We start from the raw sequence: 21,862 nt of genomic DNA, 5'->3' as shown, positions 1-21,862 counted from the left end.
ATATGCTTTTACATATTTTCATCTACTTGACTGTAAAAGGCTCCAATGCACACACACACACACATATATATATATATATATATATATATATATATATATATATATATATATATGTGTGTGTGTGTATTTATGTGTTTATATGTATATATATGTCTGTAAATACATATATACACATATAAATACATAACTACATATGTACACACATATATTCATATACATATATATATACATATATACATTTATATATTTAGACATGTACAGGTATGTATCTCTATGTCAAAGCTCTTTGTGATTTTTCTAACACCTGAAACCTCATATCTTTGAGTCGTTATAACTTTTGTATGCAATTTGTTTTAATAATTGTTATTAGATAGTGTTAATATGAGTGAAACTGTACTTTTTAATGTATTTTTTGCATTTTGTGACACTTTTTATTTGAGCATAACAGTTAACCAGAGCTCTGAGGTTGCAATATCCCGACAGGAGTTAAATTCAATTGCGATCACGCTTTTACATTTACTTTCAAATTGTAATACGAGTGCTCCTTCCGATGCACGCAAATATCTGCGATAAACTCGATATCGCCCGTGCGTAACTGTTATCACCCCACTCTTAATCTGGCCCTAAAACAGAAAGTATAATTTGACAATAAAAAAAATACATATTATTTGTAGTAAAATTAACAACTTACGTCGACAGCCTGGTTGTAACTTATTTTTGCTTGTATCATTTCTGGTGTATCCTCAATGCTGGTAAATTTTAAAGCTGAGGGCTGCTGTCTGTATGATTTCTGTTGAGTAAAACAGTAAAACAAAATAATTGTTAGGACTTTTCAAGAGGTTAAAGCTGTATAGTTTTTTATTTCTATGCGTATGACAACATTCTCATTGCGCATTGTGGGTGGGGATTAATTTGGGGATTTAATAGTGCACTTTTATCATATTTAACAAGTGATTGTAGTAGACTTGAGTGCTATTGAAATATGCAAAAAATGTTTAATACAAGGAATTAGGAATAAATTATCGCCTAGATTACGAGTGTGCACTTACTGCAGCGCAAGTGCGGTATGATTTTTTGTTAGGCTCCCTCGAGTGTCTTCAGCTTCGCTAGCCTCACTAGTCCTTATGTTATTAAATATTATTTAATAACAGAAGGACTAGTGAGGCTAGAGAGGCTGAAGATGCTTGATCGAGCCTAACAAAAAATCATACCGCACTTGCGCTGCAGTAAGTGCACACTCGTAATCTAGGCGTAATCAAGAATGTCCTTGTTTATGGCCTGATGAATATCTCACCCCGATTGTATCCTACCAACATCAAAAAAACAGAAGGCAGCTAGTAACCAGTTGTCTTGTACCATGTAAACAAATGTATATACAAAATGAATCCCATAATGCTTTGGGATAAGTCACAGTATTTTCACTTTGCCTTTTGACTGACATATCCCACCTATGATTCATCCTTCCTATCTAGGGATATATTAACAAACTCTTCCTTAACATCTTCCAGCTTCATTTCAAAGGCAAGTCCTCAAGATCAAACATTGCTCATGCCACCTTGTTTTTATTGTTGCTATTTTATTTATCTTTTTTTGTCATGAACCTCAATTTATTCATAAAGGAAACTCTAAATAAAAAGTGAGACCAACCAATACATTATGTTGCATGTTTCATGGATGTATTATAGTAGCTCTCTCAACAAACCTGCATTTTGTTCTGGTTTGGTAGCTCTACCCCTCCCTATCTTCGAAATAAATCTCAATATGAAACCAGGGACTAAATAAAACCCACCAGATGTTCCCCTGGAAAGACCAACTACACCCCCAGTCTCTGCCAAAATCACTAATATGAGCCCCAATCCCTAGCCCTAACCTTCCTTTGGAGGAAGATTTGTTGGTTTAGATCTGGATGTCATTCACAGTGAGATTATAGCATACACAAGATCTCCACCCAGGAGATTTCTGTCAGCGATACTTTCACTAGGTACCAAAGTCTCAGAGAATAGTGACTAAAATGTCTTTTTCAGTGAATTCCTCGAGGTGACTCTCTCATACACATTGCTTAGAATTGACACCTTGCCATTGCTTGCTAAGTATTATGAAGAGAGACCTTTGGGCATTACAGATCAACATGGATCTTCTAAACACAATAAAGTTAACCACCTCACTGTCAAAGACAGCTGTATTGCACTGCAGACTTCTCTAGTAGCCATGGTATTACAAGAAAAAGATTGTCCCCTTCCTTGCAATTAGTTTCAATATGAGCTTACCTCACTAATGAGCTTGGATGCTTTTTTTGCCTGCAGCACATTCAGCGAGTCAGTAGCAATCCATCCAACTCCTTTCATCCACTTCAGGTCAGATTTATATTGATTCTGAAACAAGGAAAATGTACATTCAAAACATGAGATAAATGGCTGAAGAAATGTGAGCTCATTTCGTGTACATTACATATAAAAAATATGCACCAAGTAACTGGAGGTTTTAAGGAACTATGATGCTTATAATTACCATAACTTAAATTGAAGGGAAAAAAGATAAATTGTAATGATGGGGGCTGAACTGATTGTACAAAGACACACAAAGGCAACCTCAAATGTGTACTTTAATAAAAGTCCAAACTGTATTTCACATATGTGTGTATATATATGTATATATATATATATATATATATATATATATATATATACATGGGTATCAGTCCAACAGAAAACCAACTGATGAGTTTTGCACCCCCTAGAGGAGCTTACTCATAGACACTGATTGCATATCACTTGGCTGACTACACACAGATTATATACCCTGTTTGTGGTCACACCACTAATGCCAAATATTCACCAATGTCAGATACCCTTCTTTTGTTAGAAAAACCTGTATAAAACAGGTTATAATGCAGAACACAATGGGTTCATAGACACTCAATAGGCTACTAAAGCGATTTGTTCCTAAGATGAGATCATACACAAAATTCCTTGAGGCTTCTTTCACATAGCTTTGCTTGCCAATCGCCAATGGGGTTCCTGCCATTACAGATACATATAAAGTAATGTTAAATGTCCCAATACATGATATCTGGAACAGTAAAGTAGAAGCGCTAGCAATTTGAAAAAACAATGATTATGACTACAACAATATTTACATAATATACCAGAAATCAGAGGCACTAGTCCAAATCAATTTGGAAATCCAATCAAACCAGGATCAGCTACTGAGCACAAAAATGAAGTGGATAACTATAAAACAAAAATGAGAGAAGGTGCTCCAGTACTAAGGAAAAGAGTAAATATAAAGTATATGAGAAGCAATTCACTCACAAATGAAACGGACACTTAAGTGCGAAGTTGAGCGGTCTAGGAGTATTAACAGCTTCCTAGCTAGCTGTACACCAGTAAAGTATTCATAAACAGCTCCAAAGATTAGCCAGAGTGGTATATCAAACCACTGTATATTGTGACGCTACTGCTTATCTAACACACAGAGGGGTCAATTTATCTAAGCGTCAACCTCAGTGCATTCGCCGGCGTCAATATGCTCGGCAGACATCGCTGACGTGGATCTGAATACGATACCCTTATTTATCAAAAAAGACATCAAAAACATGAGCGTCAAGTACGGTGTGAAGAGTATCGGACTGTTGTTAACTAACAGTCATCGATGTCGCGGTTATTCGGGTTTTTCACAACAACTTTGTTTATACCATTTCATTACTGTCCATGAACAAGCACATTTCTCTAAAGCTAATATTTTATTTTTCATCTGTTAATGTCCAAGAAATAACTACATTTATACCTCAACAAACAATATCTCATAGAAAGTTATTTTTATATTTATTTGCTATACAAAAAAAATCATATATGATACTTTTACATACATTAATGTGTATTTGTATTTCTAGAAGTCATGATATGCTTTTATCTCATATTTTTTTTTATAAATGATTATTCATGCTAGAATTTGTACATATATATTTGTACATACTTGTGTATGTATATATATATATATATATATATATATATATATATATACATATATATATATATTTATATTTATATATATATATATATATATATATATATATATATATATATATGTGTGTGTGTGTGTGTGTTATGTCAGAAATCGTTTGCAAACATATTTACATGTCCCTAAATTCCTTTTTTTGTTCTAAACAATGTTGTCTTTCATATATCTGTCTTTTATATGTATATAGGGACCTATTTAACAAAGGTCTGTCGGACCTGATCCGACAATGCAGATCAGGTCCGAAAGACCTCGCTGAATGTGGAGAGCAATATGCTCTCCGTATTCAGCATTGCACCAGAAGCTCTTGTGAGCTGCTGGTGCAACGCCACCCCCTGCAGATTTGCGGAAAATTGGCCGCCAGCAGGGGGTGTCAATAAACCCGATCGTACTCGATCGGGTTGAATTGCGGCGATGTATGTCCGCCTGATCAGAGCAGGTGGACAGGTTATGGAGCAGCAGTCTTTAGACCGCTGCTTCATAAATGGTGTTTCTGGCGAGCCTGCAGGCTCACCAGAAACACGGCCCCTTAAGCTCCATTCGGAGCTTGATAAATGGGCCCCATAATGTAAATTTATTATAATTCTGAGCAGGAATAATTGCAAATATAACATGTAATCAGAGTATCATATGTATTTATTTGCAATCAATTTATATTTTAAGAGCTGGGCCAGTTTTCTCTCTGTATCTGTGTAACCCCTCCTGATTGCAATCTAGTTTTAAAAACCACTGCTTCACAGGTGTTATAAAATGGGCTGGCATATAAAATGACATTTGTTACTGAAAAAGAAATTCAAGAGAAGGAAGAAATACACTGAAAATAGCATGACAGTAAAAAGGTTATTTTAATTTCTGCTGTATCTGAATCATGACAGTTTAATGTTAGGTGGGCTATCCCTTTAAGCTATCAGTTTGAGATTCTATTGAATCAAACATGAATTCGAATTTTAAAATCCTTGTCTAAAATATTACAGTGTGTCCTAATGTCAGCATCAATGTTTATCTTTAATTCTAAATTCACATATACATACTTTCAAAGTATAATACACAATGTAAAAAATGGCATTTACAAGTTCTGATGAGTGATCAATGACACAAGTATCGAGCATTTTGATTCGTTAGTGATAGTTTAAAATGTATATTTGAATCAGATTGGCTGATGTCATAAATCATGTGGTTATGCATATTCCAATCAAAAGTGGTTGAAAATTCACTAGTGTGTAGGTTGTTTAGGAGTTTGCGTCATAATTGGTGCGAAAAGTGTTTAGTCAAAATTGGTGCGAAGTGGAGAGTGGGACTTGTATTACATGGCTTAAACATGGTGCACATAGATTTTTCACAAAAAATAAAAAGGAAGTTAGCTACATTATGTTGTGTATTTATTTCATTTCTATCTCTAAATCTATTAGTGCAACAAGTTTGGGGCAAACCTTTGCAACAAATTTGTAGAAATAATATTTTCCCCTTGCTTTGTAATGAGAGACAAAGCTGTAACATAATCCATAAGTAGTAATGTATTTTTAATTTTTATCCCTATATCTAGTAGTGCAACATAATCCATAAGTAGTAATGTATTTTTAATTTTTATCCCTATATCTACTAGTGCACCAAATGTGGAGCAATAATATTGTTTGATTTAGAAAGGGTATACAATTTTAATAGAGTTTCTAATTTACTTTTATTATGTAATATACTTAATTCTCTTGCAGCATCGAACATAAGATTTTTGTGTTTTCAGACTCCCATTGAGTTTTATGGCATCCGCAACCTCAAGGGTGGCAGATTGAAAACTAGGTACGCTGCATCGGAATAGATGCGAGCGTTCCTGTTAAATGTTTGATAAATTGGGAAAAGTGTCAAATAGAGTGGAATGTGAATTCGAATGATGCAAGCATCAATCTGCTTCAGATTGAGATAGTGGGATCGTATTTTACGTCACACATTTCAACATTTGCCGATCTTGATGCTTTGATAACTACAGGGGATTAATCTCGCAACAAATACGACGCGGAATACAAGCGTATTTTCAGTTGACGCTTTGATAAATCGACCCCATAAACTGCAATTAACCCTAGCCAAACAATGCCAGGTTTTAAAAATAAAACGATATATTAAAACAATGCAATAAAAACAAATAAGTGAGGAAAATGTGCTTAGAGCACCGTAACGTGTTACAATATTGCTTCTTATATGCTTCATATTCACTCTTTTCCACAAGACTACACAAGTGGAGCACCTGCTCTTGTTTTGTGTTTTATGTCTGTTTTGTTATGTTAAAGTAACGCTGCTGGACAAAAAATAATTTTCCTTAGCAATCTCACAGACACGAAAGAGGGGCATAATGTAGGTGTTTAAGGGTGTTCCAATGCATTCTTAAGACTTGGTTGTGTTCTCACCTAAATTCATCACAAAGAAAGCTCATGAGGTTTTATTTGTTTATGTGTTTATTTGTTATTTTATGAGTTTTGCTTTATGCATAAGTTAGTTTAAGACCATTTTAAAGGGGTTTAGTTTGTTTTGTAATATTGTTAAAACATTTATCTGTTGCTGGTATGCTAGACAGTGTAAGCCGTGAAAAGCGGCTCCACTAACAGTTGTGAGATAAATATGTCTGTTGATTTTGATGTAGTCGATCTTATCAACTCATCAAGGGTGGGTGAAAGTTTCAGCACTTTTTTTTCTGGAAAGTTATTAGTTTTACAAATGTGTTTTATTGGATCTATACTTTTATATCAAACAAATGAGGTTGGATGGCAAAATTGCATCACTTGCCTGACCATACACTCCCCTGAGGGCTCAGCCTGTTTTGTCTAATGACGGTTCTAAGCAGTTAATAGCTGATGCATTATGATGTAAAATCACTGCAATTTATTCACTCAACTATAGCACATTTTATACTCAGGTTTTCTCTGTAACATGGAAAATAGTGTACTGTAAATATCACTTTTCACTGCAGAACAATTAGCAGTCTAAAGTTGGAAAACGTAGTTACGCAAAAGCAGCATTTTCCAACTCTGTTTTTTTTCTCTAACATAAAATAATTACCAGTAAGTGTGACGTGTGCAGCCAATGACAGATTTTGCAATCACCCTTTGAATTTTGATTGACTTGATATAAACAGACCTCTGTGTAAATACTTTGGTAATGTTCGGCAGTTAGGAAAAGGGAAATTCCTGTTCTGCGGCATTGCTTTTCTAGACTGAAGAATTTTTCAAAATTATATGATGTCATTGTGCTTACTGTGGGCTAATAATGTCACTGTAGCAGCCTTAACGGTACATATAGGTCTATAACGGTTTCTTGGATTGTATTTTAAGCAAGTTGGTGTTGCTTTTACTGCCAATGCGCTCAGTGACATCTATTGTTTGTAAACTTACATCACTTTGCAGGTTATATGCCTTCTTTGCCCACTGAACCTTCATGTCAGTTGGGAGGGCACTGTACCGATGGAGGAATGTTCTGTACCCGCGGTCAGTTGCTAGGCCCTGGGCCATGGTTGCATGTGCCATGTCAAGCATATCCATGGACATATGATACTGTGTTTTTGAGTCCTCAGATCTTCTTTTATACTCCAAGTCACTTTGCATTTTGGTCATTTGAAGAGAATGAGTCATGTGAGAATCTCCCTGCACTCCTGTGACACCAATTAATTTACCCTTTGTTTTTTCATAGCCTTCTTTATACTTTATCTGCACAGGATACAACAAAATTTATTAAAGGACAAATGTCAAAGTAAATCCCTTAAACTGTTTAATTAAACATAACAAGAAACAACGAAAGGTACATTTATATGTATTATGTCTATATACCCTTTAATTATACAGAGGTATGCATGTTGCAGTGTACTAGACACTGCTACTGGTACATGCTACACAGGGATTGCTTAAATCAGTGAAGTAATTTGTTTACATTTAGTATATAAATAGGGTGCCGCTTTAAAAAGGGACACATATGAAAAATACATATGTCAGGGATCTTATAATGGAACATTATTCAAATAAAATCTTTAAACAGCCCTAACATATGTATTTTTCATATGTGTCCTTTTTTAAAGTGGCAATATGGTCACCCTATATATAAAGGAGACCAGAAATAAAAACTCCATTGGGCATATTTATCAAGCTCCGTATGGAACTTGATGCCCCTTGTTCCCGGCAAGCCTTCAGGCTCACAGGAAACAGAAGTTATGAAGCAGTGGTCTAAAGACCGCAGTTCCATAACTTGTTTGCCTGCTCTGAGGTGGCAGACAGAAATCAACCCGATCGAATACGATCGGGTTGATTGACACCCCCTGCTAGCGGCTGATTGGCCGCAAATCTGCAGGGGGCGGCATTGCACCAGCAGTTCACAAGAACTGCTGGTGCAATGATAAATGCCGACAGAGTATGCTGTCGGCATTTATCGATGTGCAGCGGACATGATACGCTACTTCGCATACAGTCACCCTGGTCAAGTAGAAATTCAACTGAGGCGAGTAGAGAGGGAGAAACTGTGCAAAAGTGATCAGAAAATATATATTTGTAATAATTGTATTTTATTTGTTGTGGTTCAAAATAAAAATATAAAGAATGACTGCACAATAATGTGTTTCACAATGGATAAACATGTAAATAGGGGGTGAGGTAATGGGTGTGGTGTGTGTAAGTGATGGGTGGGTCACAAGTGGCTAAGGAAATGTTAGCCTGGCTAGTAGCTTAGGATTTGACATTTTCAGCCCTGTTATGTTTAAACAAATTACTTTTTTATTATGTATTGCACCCCTACAGCAGTAGCTAAATACAGTTGTGCTCTGGTGCCATTGCAGATGTGGACACAGCTGGTGAGCAAAGGGCAAGCAGGCATACATGGAACAGAGTTGGGGTTTTCCAGGGGTGCAGTTTGTGTTCAATCAGACAGAATATTTTATTTATACCAGAATATCCCTTAAATTAAATATATTGGGGCCTATCTATCAAGCTACAAATGGAGCTTGATGTCCCGTGTTTCTGGCGAGCCTGCAGGCTCGCCAGAAACACCAGTTATGAAGCAGTGGTCACAAAGACTGCTGCTCCATAACCTGTCCGTCTGCTCTGAGCAAGTGGACAGACATCGCCGCAATTCAACCCGATCGAGTACGATCAGGTTGATTGACACCTCCCTGCTGGTGGCCGGATGGCCGCGAGTCAGCAGGGGGTAGCGTTGCACCAGCAGCTCTTGTGAGCTGCTGGTGCAATGCTGAATACGGAGAGCGTATTACTCTCCGCTTTCAGAGAGGTCTTGCGGACCTGATCCCAACTGTCGGATCAGGTCCACAAGACCTTTGTTAAATAGAGGAAATTGACACTTCTATGACATAATAATAATAATAATAATAATAATAATAATAATAATAAAACAATGAATTATCACAAAATTTTCCAGACTGTATTTTACTCAATAATTATTGTCATACTCACATCACTTGCAAGATCCCTCTTTGCTTTGGCTGTAAGAATGGACAAGGTATCCAGTCGCAGCTCAAATCCCTTTTGCTTCTGCTTCTCCCAGCTACTCTTGTACAACCTCTGCATACAATTAATAGAATATATGTTTAAGGAGCAGAACCAGATTTCCTATTGGATATCTCAGCATATTCTAGTAGCACATTCACTGATTGTTGAACCTTCCTGACTGGTCATGAAATAAAATGTATTAATAGGATGGTACTGGGGAACCTACAAGTATATATACATTTGTGGTCTGGCCAGTTAATATTCAACAACTTAAAATTAGGGGGAGGGGCTAAGGTGGTGAAAAGGTTGCAAGACCCAGCACACATAACATATGGAGCTGCTTTGCAGAACAACTGCTGCCCTTCACAGCTCAACGAGAGTGCTACATGTGCATTTTGAGGTGCATAGTACTGAAAATGGCGCTAACAGATGGACTTCTTAGTTGTGACATCACCCAGCACCTCCTGTCTATTATATGGTACCTATGGGCACAAACACAGTAAATATCACTCTATTAACCTCTTCGCTGCTGCTGTCATTTTCACACCCTTGTGCTGGAGCTGTTTTAATTATTTGGCCCTCATTGGCATTTACACATACATATATTTTTTTCTGTGAGGTACCCACACAAATTATACCTTGTTTTTTCAGCAGACCAAGTATTTTTAGAAAATAACTTTATTTTGTAGAAATATAATAATATAGTAAAATGGCAACATATGAAATGGGTCATCTGAAGAGTTTAAGAAGATAAAGTGCACACCACTATATGACAGAGGCAATTACCCAACACTTCCTCCTCCACCTACCACTATAATTATCATTATAATTATAAAATTGTAAAGAGCCAATCGATTCTGCAGAGCTTTTCTACAACACTATGAACCAGTGCTATAGGTAAATGTTCACATTAGAACAAAAATGGGATGCAGAACCATAAGCAAAATAATAGTAACAGTCTGTGCAATATTGAATAGGTTTACTGATAAGTTTACACAAAATATTACTATTTAACAAAACATGAATGCATCACAGAATATCTAATCAGTATAGAAAAATGAATCCTGAATTAACAGAACTGGATATAAAGTAAAAGCATTTGAGGGATTTGGGTTGATTCATTCAACTGCTAGAATTAAAGGAACAAGATTATAATTGTCCCTATAAAGAATAATAAAACACTCACAGGGTGTCCTCTATCTCCACTATTATCTCTGGTGAAAACCAAAAACAGAGCATCTGAAAACATTGGACATTTAACAGAGTAATAATGATTAGGAGACTAAACAAACTGTTCCAAATTATATGTGCATCTTATATGCAGTCAATGTATCACAACAAAAACAAGGTGGCGCCACACAGACAATCCCTACCTGGCTCAGGTTTGCAGCGTTGGTTCTGGCTTGTAGGAATACAGGCTCATCTTTACTGATTGTGTAGTGGTGGAGAATATGTTCTGTTCCAGACTTGTAAGCAAGCTGCCAACAGCACAAAAAGGAAAAGGGATTATTACCAAATTCAGAAAGTACTTTCATAATTGTTCAATATTTTCCTATTTGACTAAAGATCTCAATTTGAATATGATAAACTCAGTAGAAGAAAGTTAACACATTGCTGCATATATCTTAAATAGAGTATATCCTGAAATAAGGAACACCTAAATTAGTAGATATACCCAAACTAATTGATATAATAGGACAAGGCATGAACAGTTCTCATAAAAAACACAGTACATGGCTTAAAAAAACGGGTACCTACATATGTGGAAATAAAATCTGCTATACATGTCCTAATGTTTGTATAGGGCATCAATTTTGTAGCCAGGTAACGGGCAATATCTTTTACACTAAATTCTATGCCAATTGTAGTTCACAATATGTAGTCTACCTATTGACATGCAACTTTTGCCACTGTCAATATGTAGGAAAAAACGACAAGGATGCTTAGGACAAGGTATAGTGAACACGTCAGAGACGTTAAAAAATACAATAAAGATTCTACTGTTGTGAATCATTTTAATAATTTTCACTTCACTCACATTGCAAATTTATCTGTGCAAGTCATAGATATGGCCATATTGCCAATTAGGGGAGGTAGCAGGGCTAAAGTTTTGGAGAAAAAGGAGCTATACTGGATTTTAAAATTGAAGACCCTTGCCCCCCAAGGCATGAACAGGGAATGTGACATTCATTTTTTTTTATTGATAACTAAATTATCGGATAGATTGTTATCCGGATGTTGTTACATATACTGTTCATGCCTTGTCCTATTATATCAATTAGTTTGGGTATATCTACTAATTTAGGTGTTCCTTATTTCATTCATTTCTTATTTATTCATTTTTTCATATTTTCATATTTTCATTTTTTCATATTTACATTTTTTTATTTTCATTTTTATCATTACTTCATTATTTCATTTAATAATCAGCTATGTTAAGGTATATATTGTTTATACTTATATCACTTTGTAACCCTATAGTCCATCTCGCATTTCCTATGTTAAAAACCTTCTAACAAAATATCGTACCTATCTATTAAGGATTATAACATTTACAGCTAGATTTAGAGTTTGGCGTTAGCTGTCAAAACCAGCGTTAGAGGCTCCTAACGCTGGTTTTGGGCTACCGCTGGTATTTAGAGTCAGTCAGGAAAGGGTCTAACGCTCACTTTGCAGCCGAGACTTTTCCATACCGCAGATCCCCTTACATCAATTGCGTATCCTATCTTTTCAATGGGATCTTTCTAACGCCGGTATTTAGAGTCGTGGCTGAAGTGAGCGTTAGAATAACGACAAAACTCTAGCCGCAGAAAAAAAACAGGAGTTAAGAGCTTTCTGGGCTAACGCCGGTTCATAAAGCTCTTAACTACTGTGCTCTAAAGTACACTAACACCCATAAACTACCTATGTATCCCTAAACCGAGGCCCCCCCCCACATCGCCGCCACTCTATTAAAATTTTTTAACCCCTAATCTGCCGACCGCACACCGCCGCCACCTATATTATCCCTATGTACCCCTAATCTGCTGCCTCTAATACCGCCGACACCTACATAATATTTATTAACCCCTAATCTGCTGCCCCCGCAATTGCTGACACCTGCATATTTTTTTTAACCCCTAATCTGCCGCTCCGTACACCGCCGCAACCTACATTATACCTATGTGCCCCTAACACAGCCGACCCCTATATTATATTTATTAACCCCTAATCTGCCGCCCCCAACGTCGCCTCCACCTACCTACAATTATTAACCCCTAATCTGCCGACCGGACCACACCGCTACTATAATAAATGTATTAACCCCTAAAGCTAAGTCTAACCCTAACACTAACACCCCCCTAACTTAAATATAATTTAAATCTAACTAAATAAATTAACTCTTATTAAATAAATTATTCCTATTTAAAGCTAAATACTTACCTGTAAAATAAACCCTAATATAGCTACAATATGAATTATAATTATATTGTAGCTATTTTAGGATTAATATTTATTTTACAGGCAACTTTGTAATTATTTTAACCAGGTACAATAGCTATTAAATAGTTAATAACTATTTAATAGTTACCTAGTTAAAATAATTACAAAATTACCTGTAAAATAAATCCTAACCTAAGTTACAATTAAACCTAACACTACACTATCAATAAATACATTAAATAAACTATCTACAATTATCTACAATTAAACCTAACACTACACTATCAATAAATTAATTAAATACCTACAAATAAATACAATGAAATAAACTAACTAAAGTACAAAAAATAAAAAAGAACTAAGTTACAAAAAATAAAAAAATATTTACAAACATTAGAAAAATATAACAACAATTTTAAACTAATTACACCTACTCTAAGCCCCCTAATAAAATAACAAAGACCCCCAAAATAAAAAAAATGCCCTACCCTATTCTAAAATTAAAATAGAAAAGCTCTTTTACCTTACCAGCCCTGAAAAGGGCCCTTTGCGGGGCATGCCCCAAAGAATTCAGCTCTTTTGCCTGTAAAAAAAAAACATACAATACCCCCCCAACATTACAACCCACCACCCACATACCCCTAATCTAACCCAAACCCCCCTTAAATAAACCTAACACTAAGCCCCTGAAGATCTCCCTACCTTGTCTTCACCACGCCGGGTTCACCGATCGATCCAGAAGAGCCTCCGATGTCTTGATCCAAGCCCAAGCGGGGGGCTGAAGACGTCCATGATCCGACTGAAGTCTTCATCCAAGCAGGAGCTGAAGAGGTCCATGATCGGGCTGAAGTCTTCTATCAAGCGGCATCTTCAATCTTCTTTCTTCTGGATCCATGGTCATCCCGCCGACGCGGAACATCCATCTTCACCGACGACTTCCCGACGAATGATGGTTCCTTTAAGGTAGGAAAATTCTGATTGGCTGATGGAATCAGCCAATCAGATTCAAGTTCAATCCGATTGGCTGATCCGATCAGCCAATCAGATTGAGCTTGCATTCTATTGGCTGATCGGAACAGCCAATCGGATTGAACTTGAATCTGATTGGCTGATTCCATCAGCCAATCAGAATTTTCCTACCTTAATTCCGATTGGCTGATAGAATCCTATCAGCCAATCGGAATTCGAGGGACGCCATCTTGGATAACGTCCCTTAAAGGAACCGTCATTTGTCGGGAAGTCGTCGGTGAAGATGGATGTTCCGCGTCGGCGGGATGACCATGGATCCGGAAGAAAGAAGATTGAAGATGCCGCTTGATAGAAGACTTCAGCCCGATCATGGACCTCTTCAGCTCCCGCTTGGATGAAGACTTCAGTCGGATCATGGACCTCTTCAGCTCCGGCTTGGATCAAGACTTCAGCCGGATCATGGACATCTTCAGCCCCCCGCTTTGGCTTGGATGAAGACTTTGGAGGCTCCTCAGGACCGATCGGTGAACCCGGTGTGGTGAAGACATGGTAGGGAGATCTTCAGGGGCTTAGTGTTAGGTTTATTTAAGGGGGGTTTGGGTTAGATTAGGGGTATGTGGGTGGTGGGTTGTACTGTTGGGGGGGGGGTATTGTATGGGGTTTTTTTACAGGCAAAAGAGCTGAATTCTTTGGGGCATGCCCCGCAAAGGGCCCTTTTCAGGGCTGGTAAGGTAAAAGAGCTTCTCTATTTTAATTTTAGAATAGGGTAGGGCATTTTTTTTATTTTGGGGGTCTTTGTTATTTTATTAGGGGGCTTAGAGTAGGTGAAATTAGTTTAAAATTGTTGTAATATTTTTCTAATGTTTGTAAATATTTTTTTATTTTTTGTAACTTAGTTCTTTTTTATTTTTTGTACTTTAGTTAGTTTATTTCATTGTATTTATTTGTAGGTATTGTATTTCATTAATTTATTGATAGTGTAGTGTAAGGTTTAATTGTAACTTAGGTTAGGATTTATTTTACAGGTAATTTTGTAATTATTTTAACTAGGTAACTATTAAATAGTTATTAACTATTTAATAGCTATTGTACCTGGTTAAAATAAATACAAAGTTGCCTGTAAAATAAATATTAATCCTAATATAGCTGCAATATAATTATAATTTATATTGTAGCTATATTAGGGTTTATTTTACAGGTAAGTATTTAGATTTAAATAGGAATAATTTATTTAATAAGATTTATTTTATTTCGTTAGATTTAAATTATATTTAAGTTAGGTGGGTGTTAGGGTTAGACTTAGCTTTAGTGGTTAATACATTTATTATAGTAGCGGTGTGGTCCGGTCGGCAGATTAGGGGTTAATAATTGTAGGTAGGTGGAGGCGACGTTGGGGGCGGCAGATTAGGGGTTAATAAATATAATATAGGGGTCGGCGGTGTTAGGGGCAGCAGATTAGGGGTACATAGGTATAATGTAGGTTGGGGCGGTGTACGGAGCGGCAGATTAGGGGTTAAAAAAAATATGCAGGGGTCAGTGATAGCGGGGACGGCAGATTAAGGGTTAATAAGTGTAAGGTTAGGGGTGTTTAGACTCGGGGTACATGTTAGGGTGTTAGGTGCAGACTTAGGAAGTGTTTCCCCATAGGAAACAATGGGGCTGCGTTAGGAGCTGAACGCTGCTTTTTTGCAGGTGTTAGGTTTTTTTCAGCTCAAACTGCCCCATTGTTTCCTATGGGGATATCGTGCACAAGCGCGTTTTTGAAGCTGGCCGCGTTCGTAAGCAACGCTGGTATTTAGAGTTGCAGTGGCGGTAAATTATGCTCTACGCTCCTTTTTTGGAGCCTAACGCACTGAAAACCCAGCCATTCTGTGAACTCTAAATACCAGCGGTATTTAAAAGGTGCGGCCAAAAAAAAGCCAGCGTTAGCTACACGGGTCGTTACCGACAAAACTCTAAATCTAGCCGTTAGTGTTTAAGCTTACTTTACAAAAAATTTAGGCATATCTGTGGATGTTCACTTTAGTGTATACTTAATTCATTTGTAATTGCCTATTATTATGCATACCAATGCTTTTAATTTTTATCTTTGTACCTAATGAATTAATAGCCTGTAAATCATTAATGGTCATCTTATAGTCTCACCAAATATATTATTTGTAAGCCATTTCAATTGTTATATCCAGTATCTACCAACAAGCAGTCTGTTTTTTAACTTCCCTTATTTATGCAGGTGTGGCAATGAAATAGTTAAATCTATGGCTCACACTGCATAAATAGACGGGGTTTCTCACAGAGCTCCTTGTCTATGAGTAAGCGCCTGTAGGGGGCGCAAAACACGTAAGATTGCCCTGCTTGTTTTTACCTGCCATGTCTGAATTGTCTTTTTAACGTTTATGAATAAATGTTGAAGTTTTTACTACAAGTTTTGGAGTGAGTGCCTGCCTTCCTTTTCTTCTTCGATTTTGAAATAGTGCTGTAATCATTGTGAGATTGTGAGAAAAGTGACTGGCACCATTTTGTTTACAGCATTACAGTGCAATCTGTGTCTCAGTGCTATAGTCTGGCAAATTTTAGTACAGTAATTGTCACTATTTTACAGGTACAGTATTTATTGATTACTAATTGAATACTTGCTGTGTTAGTGTTAAACTAAACATAGCATTATTGTACACCTAATATATGTTAGTTCAAACATCTCTTCAAGTTTTTAAACACACTGGCAAGTGAAAAGGAAGCTAAAACTGCCTGGTTTCACTTTAAGGCGGTTTTCACTTTACAACGGGGCTCCGGTCCCTAACCCGCTGTATATATATATATATATATATATATACACACATACACACAGATAGAAATAAAATAATATATATATATATATATATATATACAGACAAATACACACAGATAGATATATATAATATATTTATATACTGTATATACAGGGAGTGCAGAATTATTAGGCAAGTTGTATTTTTGAGGATTAATTTTATTATTGAACAACAACCATGTTCTCAATGAACCCAAAAAACTCATTAATATCAAAGCTGAATAGTTTTGGGAGTAGTTTTTAGTTTGTTTTTAGTTATAGCTATTTTAGGGGGATATCTGTGTGTGCAGGTGACTATTACTGTGCATAATTATTAGGCAACTTAACAAAAACCAAATATATACCCATTTCAATTATTTATTTTTACCAGTGAAACCAATATAACATCTCAACATTCACAAATATACATTTCTGACATTCAAAAACAAAACAAAAACAAATCAGTGACCAATATAGCCACCTTTCTTTGCAAGGACACTCAAAAGCCTGCCATCCATGGATTCTGTCAGTGTTTTGATCTGTTCACCATCAACATTCCGTGCAGCAGCAACCACAGCCTCCCAGACACCTTTCAGAGAGGTGTACTGTTTTCCCTCCTTGTAAATCTCACATTTGATGATGGACCACAGGTTCTCAATGGGGTTCAGATCAGGTGAACAAGGAGGCCATGTCATTAGATTTTCTTCTTTTATACCCTTTCTTGCCAGCCACGCTGTGGAGTACTTGGACGCGTGTGATGGAGCATTGTCCTGCATGAAAATCATGTTTTTCTTGAAGGATGCAGACTTCTTCCTGTACCACTGCTTGAAGAAGGTGTCTTCCAGAAACTGGCAGTAGGACTGGGAGTTGAGCTTGACTCCATCCTCAACCCGAAAAGGCCCCACAAGCTCATCTTTGATGATACCAGCCCAAACCAGTACTCCACCTCCACCTTGCTGGCGTCTGAGTCGGACTGGAGCTCTCTGCCCTTTACCAATCCAGCCACGGGCCCATCCATCTGACCCATCAAGACTCACTCTCATTTCATCAGTCCATAAAACCTTAGAAAAATCAGTCTTGAGATATTTCTTGGCCCAGTCTTGACGTTTCAGCTTGTGTGTCTTGTTCAGTGGTGGTCGTCTTTCAGCCTTTCTTACCTTGGCCATGTCTCTGAGTATTGCACACCTTGTGCTTTTGGGCACTCCAGTGATGTTGCAGCTCTGAAATATGGCCAAACTGGTGGCAAGTGGCATCTTGGCAGCTGCACGCTTGACTTTTCTCAGTTCATGGGCAGTTATTTTGCGCCTTGGTTTTTCCACACGCTTCTTGCGACCCTGTTGACTATTTTGAATGAAACGCTTGATTGTTCGATGATCCCGCTTCAGAAGCTTTGCAATTTTAAGAGTGCTGCATCCCTCTGCAAGATATCTCACTATTTTTTACTTTTCTGAGCCTGTCAAGTCCTTCTTTTGACCCATTTTGCCAAAGGAAAGGAAGTTGCCTAATAATTATGCACAGCTGATATAGGGTGTTGATGTAATTAGACCACACCCCTTCTCATTACAGAGATGCACATCACCTAATATGCTTAATTGGTAGTAGGCTTTCGAGCCTATACAGCTTGGAGTAAGACAACATGCATAAAGAGGATGATGTGGTCAAAATACTCATTTGTCTAATAATTCTGCACTCCCTGTATATGCACCAAAGTGAAATAACAAGAAGTGACTGTGTGCTAGAAACATGAAAATTGTCACTTATCATAAAGCAAGCAACATAATCTACACTCACAGCAATTTGTTTGAAATAAATATGCCTTCCTCTAAGGAAATGCCAAGCAAATGTGTTTAAGTACCAGTAAGTGCAGATCATGCCATTGCTAAATACAAGCCAAAGCTTATTCCTAGAATTATGGGGTTATGCTATATTAGAGAAACACTGATTTATCTTTTTTTACCTGACCTCAGATACAGGAAATGCAGATGTTTCAAGAAATTGACTAATAGCAAAGGCAAATATAGATTCCAAAATGGGCTGCAGTTGGATATAAATAGTGTTTTCACAAGTAGCAGAATCAGCTACATGCATATACTGCTTGTAACTGGCTCATTGGCTGTTTTCTGATTGAGATCGGAAGTATGATTCAGTTCCCTATAGTAACTTTGCACATAGTTCCCAAGGAATATTATTATAATAATAATAATATACTCTAACAAATGAGAGTTATTGTTGCACATAAATGTCCCTTTAAAGCACTTATTCAAAAGTAAGCAAAACTTGCGAAAAATCCACTAGAAAAATGTAAGCCCTTATTTAAAATCAAGCAGTCTAAGCTGATATAACACGACTTGATGGGTGGTGTCAAATGCTGCGCTTATTTTTTTCAAGCACTAGTTGAAAAACTTGCTGCTGTTCATGCGACTATCCTGCCGTGAATTTTCCCTGTATTTCTTTTCGAATATGTGTGAAAATTTGACATGGATTAAAGCAAACACACTTGAAAACATGAATAAAGCCCCAAATGTAGAAATAATATATAATGTTTCAACCTTGGTAACCTAGTAAATAATATCTTAACTTTAAATTCCTTGTCAGTTAAAATATAACTTAGATAACAATATAATCATATGCTATAACTATAATTTGTACAAGGTAAAAGAGTCTTTCCTAGATCTGCTTGAAGGTTTTACCCTACAATACATAATAGATGTAGCCACGATAATTTGAGGTGCACTATTAGCCAATGCAAAAGCTAAAGATCAGATACATTGTTCGCTGACATACAAAAGCTAAAAAGAAAAATGAGTGTATTATGCATAATTCAAATGAATCCAACAGCCCTTTCTGGGCTTTAAATAGACCTGCTTTATACATGTGTCCCTATTAGCAGACTGTAAGGCCACAAGTTTAGTTTAATGATTCCTAGTTAAAAGCTGGTTATACCATGAAAATGGAACCTCGAGTCTATTTAAAGCAGTGCATATATTCTGTAGTGCTCAGGTTACATTTACTTCCCTTGCACCTGTTTCAGTGTGTTGCCAAGATAATTATGAAATGGTATTAGACTCACATCACTCTGTAGCTCCTGACTTTTCTTGGCATGTTTGATCTGCGGGCTGTCAGCTATACTGGTGAACTTCAGAGCGTCCGCTTTCTGGCGATACTTTTTCTGAAAAAACAAAAGTATGATATACAAATTTTAAGTAAATTATTATCATGGTTTGAGTTAAAAAGCATCTTCATATATACTATACTAATAGAAAAAAATGTCAATGGAAATATGTATATTTATTTGCGGGGATCAGTTTAACATTAAAAGTCTGATAAATATTACGCTCTGAATTAAAAGCGACCTTTTGAAGCAAAAAAAAACATTTGCATTACTGAACCTACTTAACTATGGGCCAGATTACAAGTGGAGAAGTTTTGCATTATTCCGACAAACACAAAAAGCCAAACTTACAATATTGCAATCACGTTACCGTATTCCCCCATAGACTTCAATGGCGTAAACCTGATTGGGTTTAACCAAATACGCTAACCCGACATGAAATATTAAAATTTCACATTCCAATGTTTTTCACATAACAGTATATGTTCTGTTTATTCATAAATACATATTTCTATATCTACTGTATATGATGTTTTTTTTGTAAAAAATATATATATACCAATATATATATATATATATATATATATATATAATTACATATAGGGCCATGCGGTAATAGGAGGCTTTGCGGGGAGGATCTGAGAGCCTGCGCTATAGAATAAGGTCCTTTAGCACAGGATCTGGATCTGGGATCCATAGTTTTATCAAAAATGAATGTAAATATTACGAATACTAAATATTTGTTTAGTTTTAAACTTAAATAAATACAGAATAGGGCATCAATTGAAAAGCATTTGCTGCTGCACAAGTCTAGTATTTAATGTGATGTAAGCATATATATGGGAGTGGGAAAAAGTCATTTTTTTTACATTCGAATTGTAGAACAAATGTTCCCCTTGACATACTTTCTTCCATTTTAATTTCTTCTATAGAACAAATATTATAATTTGAATATCAATTGTAACATTGGAATATAGAATGTAACATATAAATTTTACAATGTGATGTTGATTATTAAAGTTTAAGAGAATCAGCACTCACATGTTACATTTTATATAGAGAAAGTTAATATTTCTTTACAAGAAACAAATGCTGATTTTTTGGAAACAATAAACATTCATAAATGACAAACAAATGAAGCCAATATTTTTTTATTTAACAAATGTGCAAAGCATTCATTCACGCCTAAATGTTACATCACTGAATCTGAGACTGTGATATTTATTTACTTTTGCTCACAAATCCTTTATAAAAACACAAAAATGATTATATCTCCCTTTATTTACCTCACTAAATAGATCACCGGCTCTCTTGGCCTGTTCCACATTGAGACTCCCCTCGGTAAGCCATCCAACACCTTTCATCCAGTTTAGGTCTGATTTGTACTGGAGCTATGGGCGAGAGGAAATTCAGAAGTAGTATAATACTCATAACTTTTATTTCTCTGTTCATGAACATGGACGGTCAACATAAAATAACTCCCTCTCCTTGGAGATTTAAAGAGCTAAGGCACAAAACATGGCATATATAGATATATCCATTAGATGTGAAGGGTGAGTCACAGATATATGTATGAGGGCTTTGGCAAACAGTGGCTAACAAGTGCTATTATAGTTATGGGACAACAGCGTGAAAAACCAAGTCTGATCTGGAGAGCTTTAGAGAATTGTCCCCTAATTTCCTTAGCATAAAAGCATATTGAGGTAGGCTCAGGATTGTGCACGTGTCTTGAGCCCTATATGGCAGGAGTGTTTGCAACTGTGTTTGTAATATTGTTATATGCACATATAGCGCACAAAACACATGCAAAATTATGAGCCGCCTACCTCAGTATGCTATCATGAAAAGGAATGAATTCCAACAAAGAAATAAAAGGTATATTTAAAAAGTTTTATTCTGATTTTCAGTCCTTTTAAAGTCACAGTGTGATGTATCTCTTTGCAACCATTTCTTATTGTTTCCCCATATTTGCAAACTGATACAAACAGCGCAGTCAGAGATCTTGGTACACAGAGAGTAAGAGAGATACCCAGAATAAAAATGGCTCACAATACTGAGTACTAT

At 36.4% G+C, this 21,862-nt stretch overlaps 1 protein-coding gene across 3 annotated transcripts in view; it reads right to left on the bottom strand.

The window, feature by feature from the left end:
* NRAP (nebulin related anchoring protein) overlaps positions 1–21,862 on the bottom strand; it is a 195,688-nt gene that overhangs the window by 67,120 nt on the left and 106,706 nt on the right. For all 3 annotated transcript variants that reach the window (XM_053692704.1, XM_053692702.1, XM_053692703.1), the window contains 7 exons: positions 21,085–21,189; positions 19,757–19,855; positions 10,862–10,966; positions 9,453–9,560; positions 7,395–7,706; positions 2,268–2,372; positions 692–790 (listed from right to left, as the gene is read on the bottom strand). In XM_053692704.1, the coding sequence (XP_053548679.1) occupies positions 692–790; positions 2,268–2,372; positions 7,395–7,706; positions 9,453–9,560; positions 10,862–10,966; positions 19,757–19,855; positions 21,085–21,189 (933 nt within the window). The remainder of the gene's footprint in view (positions 1–691; positions 791–2,267; positions 2,373–7,394; positions 7,707–9,452; positions 9,561–10,861; positions 10,967–19,756; positions 19,856–21,084; positions 21,190–21,862) is intronic.

Source organism: Bombina bombina, chromosome 9 (genome assembly GCF_027579735.1).
Source record: "Bombina bombina isolate aBomBom1 chromosome 9, aBomBom1.pri, whole genome shotgun sequence".
In the NCBI taxonomy this organism is placed as follows: Eukaryota; Metazoa; Chordata; class Amphibia; order Anura; family Bombinatoridae; genus Bombina; species Bombina bombina.
The sequence above is the reverse complement of the archived record's forward strand: the minus strand, read 5'-3'. Positions and strand labels throughout refer to the sequence as shown.